Genomic DNA, 6,574 nt, shown 5'->3' with positions numbered 1-6,574 from the left:
CCAAGTCCTTCACCGACATCGAGGGCAGCCGGAACATCCCGCAGCAGATTGGCACCGGGCTGACCGAGATCCTTGCCCACGGGATTTGCATCAACTCCAACGCCGCCGAGACCGTCGAGGACGGTGTGACGACCTTCCTCGGGTCCAAGACCGAGGTGGCTCTTCTGGAGTACATTCGCGCGGCGGCCGGCTTCGACTACTCGATCGTGCGCCAGGCCAACCCGATTGTCCGGCTGGTGCCCTTCTCCTCGGATCGCAAGCGCATGTCCACCGTCGTGCGGCTGAACAACGGCAAGTACCGTCTCTACTGCAAGGGTGCCGCGGAGATGGTTCTGGCCAACTGCCTGTCGTACCTGTCGCCGGACCCGCTCCCCGGGTCGGTGTCCATTTCCCGGTCGTCCTCGGTGGCCATCGGCGAGGGAGCCGCCGCCGCCGGCAATGCGGCCGACCATGCCCCCTACTATGTGGCCCCCATGACCGAGGAGATCATCCGCTCGTACCTGGTGTCGATCGAGTCCTTCGCCAACAATGCCCTGCGTGCCATTTGCATGGCATACCGGGATTTCGAGGCGGACGGTGCGTGCTTGCATTTGGGTCTGCTCTCGCCAGCGCCCGCCAGCCGTTTCTCTTTCTCTCTCTCCCTCTCTTTTTCTGTCTCTTTTTGCTTCTCTCTCCCTCTCTCCTGCACCCCTCCCGCTCTTGGCATACGCCTGAGGCTACGGGCCCCCCCACTGACCTCTGATCCCCCCCCCCCCACCCCCACCCCCCGCGCGCACATATACATGCAGAAATCGAGTCGCTCACTGACGACGAGTTCCCCTCCGAGGCCAACATGACGCTCATCGGCATTGTCGGCATCCAGGACCCCCTGCGTCCGGAGGTGCCGCACGCCGTGCGCCAGTGCCAGCAGGCCGGCATCCGCGTGCGCATGGTCACCGGCGACAACCTGATGACCGCGCGGGCCATCGCCCGCGAGTGCGGCATCCTCAGCCCCACCGGCATCGTCATGGAGGGCCAGGTGTTCCGCCGGCTGAACCCGCTGCAGATGAGCCGCATCCTGCCGAGCCTCGAGGTCCTGGCCCGGTCGTCGCCCACCGACAAGCAGCTGCTGGTCCGGCACCTGAAGGAGATGGGCCACGTGGTGGCGGTCACCGGTGACGGGACCAACGACGGCCCGGCCCTGAAGCTGGCCAATGTCGGCTTCGCCATGGGCATTGCCGGTACCGAGGTGGCCAAGGAGGCGGCTCACATCATCCTGATGGATGACAACTTCGCGTCCATCGTCCGCGCCGTGGTGTGGGGCCGTGGTGTCTTCGACGCGGTGCGCAAGTTCCTGCAATTCCAGCTCACCATCAATGTGGTGGCCGTGACGCTGTCCTTCGTGAGTGCCATTTCCGATCCGGACGGCACGGCCGTCCTGTCGGCCGTGCAGCTGCTCTGGGTGAACCTCATCATGGACACGCTGGCCGCGCTGGCCCTGGCCACCGAGCCGCCGACCGACGAGCTGCTCCAGCGCCCGCCGCACCCGAAGACCGGGTCGCTCATTTCCCGGCAGATGTGGAAGAACATCCTCGGCCAGTCGGCCTTCCAGCTGCTGGTGTGCTTCATCCTCTACTACCTGGGCTTTGGGCTGTTTGACCTGGACAGCACCAGCAGCGTGGACCGCGGTGTCCACCGGACCATTGTCTTCAACACCTTCGTCTTCATGCAGTTCTTCAACGAGGTCAACTGCCGTGTGTTGGACCGGTCGGTGAATATCTTCCGCGGCCTGCACCGCCACCTGTCCTTCATCCTGATCATGCTGCTGACCGTGGCCATCCAGGTGCTGGTGGTGGAGTTCGGCGGGGCGGCCTTCCGCACGCACCCGCTCAACTGGTACCAGTGGCTCATTTGCATTGGCATCGGCTTCCTGTCCTGGCCCCTGGGCCTGGTGGTGCGGGTGATCCCCATCTCCGAGAAGAAGGTCCCCCCGATCGAGACGGAGTCCGTCACCCGGGGCCGGCTCCTGTGGGAGACCGCCATCTCCGATGTGCGTACTCAGATCCGTGTGGTCAACCAGCTGCGCCGGCACCGCGAGAGCTACTTCTGAGAGGCGTGTGCGCGTGTATGTGTGTGTGTGTGTGTGCGCTCCCCCCCCCTGCATCTTGGTGATCGGGGATCAGGGGAGACGGAGGGGGGCATCAGAGGGGGCACGAGGGAGCGAGAGAGAGAGAGAAGGGCCTGCGAGCTTAGTTTCTTCCCCTTCCTTTCGCTTGATGGCGTCCTTTCGTCCGCGCCTGCCTCCCTTGGCCTCCTCCTGCTCCCCCCTGGTGTGTTCCGCCCTTCCCCTCCGCGCCCCTGTCTGTCCGGTCTCCCGCCTCTCGCCGCGCGCGCGCACGCGTGCGCGCACGCGCGCGCGTCTGTCCTTGAGATTGTGTTCTTTTCACAATAATGCAGCTTCCCTCTTCCGATCTTGCTTTTCTTGCCGCGCTCCCCTTCTCGGCCCAGCGCGTTGTGTGTGTGTGTGTGTGTGTGTGTGCGCATGGATTGCACGGGGGGTGCGACGGGCGGGGGGCGGACTGCATTCAGTGGGACGTGGGAGGGGGAGGGGGGAAAGGGCGAAGAGACATGGCAGTATCGAAACCGGCAGGGACAATCGGGGCTATCGGAGGTGCTTTGAGAGGCCAGGCGGCGCGTCCGAGAGGTTGTCGAGGACAACCGGCCGCGGATGCCCTTCCATGCCCTCCTCGTTTGCTTGACCATCGGACATTGGGCAGGTGCAGGAGAGGGTCATCATCTTCCTGTGCTGAAGGCACTTTCTCTCTTTCGCTCTCCCCCCCCCTACCCCTCTTCCCGCTTCTGTCCATCGGATGCTGCACACGACGCAGGAAACACAACAGAAAAACATAAAAGCCGCTGGGATGCTCCGTGGGGGAGAGAAAAAGAGGGATATATTTTTTGTCTTTTTGGCCTGGGAATGGGGGATGCGCGCGCGCGCAAGAAGAGGGGAGACTATATGGTACAAAAAGAGGGGGGGGGGGAGGAGAGCAAAGAGGAAGTGTGCAGGGAGGATAGATATGCTCGTGTGCCCTTTTCGCCCCCGAAGGAGAAGAAGGCCCCCGGGAGACACACGCGGGGCGAGGCCGGAAGAGGGGGGAGAGAGCAGCACATGCACACGCACACAGAATGCCGCGCATTGGCATGGCGCTCCGGCCCCCCCCCCTCCTCCCGCACCCGCTTAGATGATGATCTTCCACAGGGTGGCCCCCGGGCCGTCGATCAGACGCGGGATGTTGGTCAGCTTGTTCTTGCGCAGGACGCAATCCTTGCTGGTGATCTCCTTGGTGTTCATGAAGAGGTCGGCGTTGCGGAAGTCGTTCTTCTCGAAGACACAGTCGGTCATGTTCTTGGTGCTCCGGAAGTAGGCGTTGTTGAGGGAGTGGTTGCGGCGCCACTCGATGAACCGGGTGATGTGCTCATCCGGGACCGCGTGGAAGCCCGTGCACCAGAAGACCGAGTAGTCGGTCCCGAAGCCGAGGCCCTCCTCCACGAGGTTCTCGCTGAAGACATTGTTGAAGGACGGCTGCAGGCCCATGTTATGCGGGTCCAGCGACCAGTTGGCAAAGCCGCCCATGCGCCGGCCCACATTCTCGGCCACCACGCACTCCATGGCGCAGCCGTACAGCTGCACCGGGCCGCCATCCTCCCAGACATTGCCCAGGAAGAGGTAGTGCCCGCGGTAGTAGGTGATGGTGATGACACTGCTGGAGTCCGGGGTCACGACGAAGGGCTCATCCAAGACCCACTCCTTGTCGGTGCTGGACACAATGCGCCGGTATTGGCCGGCGCCCTTGCCCTTGATGATGGCCATCATGCCGTTGCGCCAGTCGCGCTTGATGGTGTCCGGCATGGTGTCCGGCTTGTAGTTGGGGTTGCCGCTGATGGTGACGGTGTTGCCCCGGACGGCCGACACCCCGCCATAGTAGCACCCGCCGGCCCCATCCAGGGTCATGATCTCGCGGTTGTTGCCGTACACATGCTGGTGGAAGTTGTCGAAGTAGAAGATGCGCTCGGAGTACTTCTTGTTCATGTTGTAGGAGTTGCTGAGCGCGGAGGGGCGGGAGGTGGGGGTGGGCATCGTGGCGGGCGGCTGTGTCAGTATACATCATGGGGAATGTGTCTCTGGCGGAAGGGGCGGAGAGGGGAGGGGGCGACACCACAGGCAGGCAACCCGCCCCCCCCCCCCGTTGGTGAAGAAAGGGGAAGAGAGGAGAGAGCAGGCCCCCCCCCCCCCCCCGCCGCAGAGCAAGTAAAGACAAAATCACTCACCTGCTAATGCCATTGCCCACAGCATCGAAGGTGTTGCCGATGAAGGAATTCCCGATGATGGACAGCCGGTCGCAGGCATTGAGGCTGTATCCCTGGCCGCCGAAGTAGAACTTGTTGTTGACAATCTCACCGTCACTGGCACCCTCCAGGAAGAGGCAGAAGTTGTTGCAGTAGATGTCGCAGTCCCGGATCTCGAAGTTGTCGGTCATCATGTTGAAGACCGACCGGCTGCGGAGATGCTGCGTCCGGTCGCTCGGGTCGCCGGTGAACATCTTCATGTAGCAGTTGGACCGGAAGCGCACGCTGAGGAACCGGCAGTCGGAAGACCCGCGCGGGCAGAGGAACACATTGACATACGGCGACATGCAGTAGATGGTCAAGTGCTCCACGCGCATGGACGTGCCGGTGATCAGGTAGCTGTTGTTCGGGTTGTTGGCATTGCTGTAATTCAGCGACACCGTGTCCATCCCCTCGCCCAGGAGGGTCGTCCGGGGGGGAACCGTGATCGGCGAAGAGAACCAGTACTTGCCCGAGGGGAAGTACACCACGCCGCCGCCATTGTCCTTGGCCGCGGCCAGGGCCTTGTCCAGACCGAGGGCCTTGACATTGAAGACCTTGGTCGGCCAGTTGTCATTCAAATTGGCGATGGTCAGCAGATCCGGGCAGGGGGTCCAGGTGGTCGGACCGCCAAAGCTGGAGGGAGGGAGGGAGGGAGAGGGGGAGGGGGAATACATGCCGGGGGAGGGAAAGAGGGCCCCCCACGAATGCGCATGTCCACCACATCGAGCGAGGGGCGCGTCAGAAAGGGGCCGAACACGATGGGATGGCCATCGGTGCGCATCCCCCGCCGTGTCTGCGATCGCGCAGGCAGGAGGAAGGGGGGCAAGAGGAAGGGGGAAACACACACACACACGGCCGGGGGCCGGCGGAAAACACACGCACCCATTGTGGACGTCGACATACCACTCGCCGGTTTGCATGTCGCGCGGGAGCTGCATCGTCAGGTAGTACTGGTTGATGCTGGCATCCTGCAGGACGAAGACACGGGTCAGGCCGTCGTTCTTGCGCACAAAGCGGATGCGCACGCCATGGTTGGCCTGGGCCTCGACGCTGCCCGAGGAGGAGGAGGACGAAGAGAGGCCGGAGGCTTGGGAATGACGGCCCACGGCCGCCTCGCGGCCCCACACCACGGCCCCCTCGCGCGCCGACCCGGGCGGGGTCAGCTGCACGAAGGATTCCACGGACGAAGACTCGGCCAGCATGTCGCCGTCATCCTCCAGGTTGCCGCCGCCGGTGGTGGCAGCAGGGGAGTCGTCGTCGTCGTGGTGCTGCTCGTCGAAGGAGTGGTGGCGCCGGGGCGGAAGCGCCGGCGGAGATGCCGTGCCCGATGTCGAGGGCAGCCCCCGGCCGCCCCCGCCGCCGGCGGCCGCCGGCTGCCGGTGGCCCAGATCCAAATGGCCAAGGCGTTCGGCGATGCGGGCCACCGCGCCGGCGCCGGCGCCGGCGCCGGCCTTCGGGCCGGCGGCATGGGCCCGGGCCCCGGCCCCGACACCGGCCGCGTCACTGGCATCGTACCAGCGCTCGCCGGCGTCATCCTGCGACGCGGACCGGGAGGCCGTGCTGGCGGCCGCGCGCCGGGCGGCGATGCCCGAGTACGGGGCCAGGGCCTTGCCGAAGATCTGGAAAGACCCGGCCGGCTGGGCCACGCGCTTGTGCAGCCACCAAACAACCGGCCGGTTGATCAGCCGCACGGCGCTCCGGGCATTGCGCGTGGTGTCCGCCAGGTAGAAGGCAAAAACACCCTCGGCAAAGGAGGCCGGCACGACGAACTTCAAAGAGGACGACGTGAACTGGATGACCTCGGCGGCCATCTCGCTGACCATCAGCTGGCGGAGGTCCGCGTCGCTGGCGCACAGGAACTCCTCGTGCGGGTTGCCATGCTGGTGCCCGGCATGGTGGTGCTGGTGCTGCTCGGCCACCGGCGAGTGGTCGAAAATCTGCGACAGGGCCGTCACCCGCCGGGGGGACTTCTCGCGCGCGGTGCCGACATAGGAGGCCTGTGCCGGGCGATGGACACGCTGGGCCAGGCTCTCGAAGGCCCGCGGCGGGTCGTCATTCAGCCGCGAGATCATGACCACGGTGTTCTTGGAGAACTCGGCTCCGCCGACCATGACAGTGTCATCGGGCAGGGCCTGCTCCGAGGACCAGAAGACGGGGATCGACATGTTTGTCTTTCGAGAGGGGAGGTGGGGGGGAGGGGGAGGGG

General features: G+C 64.8%; 2 protein-coding genes across 2 annotated transcripts in view; one reads left to right on the top strand and one right to left on the bottom strand.

Annotated features, from left to right (window-relative positions):
• Positions 1–2,089, top strand: part of H696_04044 (hypothetical protein) — a gene marked incomplete at both ends in the record, with an annotated part of 8,733 nt that extends 6,644 nt beyond the window's left edge. Inside the window, 3 exons of the mRNA XM_009497915.1 lie at positions 6–404; positions 486–576; positions 789–2,089. Coding sequence (XP_009496190.1) covers positions 6–404; positions 486–576; positions 789–2,089 — 1,791 coding nt within the window. The remainder of the gene's footprint in view (positions 1–5; positions 405–485; positions 577–788) is intronic.
• Positions 2,090–2,896: 807 nt separating this feature from the next.
• On the bottom strand, positions 2,897–6,574 carry H696_04043 (hypothetical protein). The gene is made up of 3 exons (XM_009497914.1): positions 5,251–6,574; positions 4,309–5,001; positions 2,897–4,082 (listed from the first exon to the last, which is right to left on the bottom strand). Exons 1-3 carry the CDS (start codon positions 6,531–6,533, stop codon positions 3,218–3,220), a joined length of 2,841 nt encoding a protein of 946 aa, XP_009496189.1. The 5' UTR covers positions 6,534–6,574; the 3' UTR covers positions 2,897–3,217.

The sequence above is a fragment of the Fonticula alba genome (genome assembly GCF_000388065.1).
Source record: "Fonticula alba strain ATCC 38817 unplaced genomic scaffold supercont2.6, whole genome shotgun sequence".
In the NCBI taxonomy this organism is placed as follows: Eukaryota; order Rotosphaerida; family Fonticulaceae; genus Fonticula; species Fonticula alba.
Note: the sequence above shows the minus strand (reverse complement) of the source record. Positions and strands in the feature narration are given on the sequence as shown.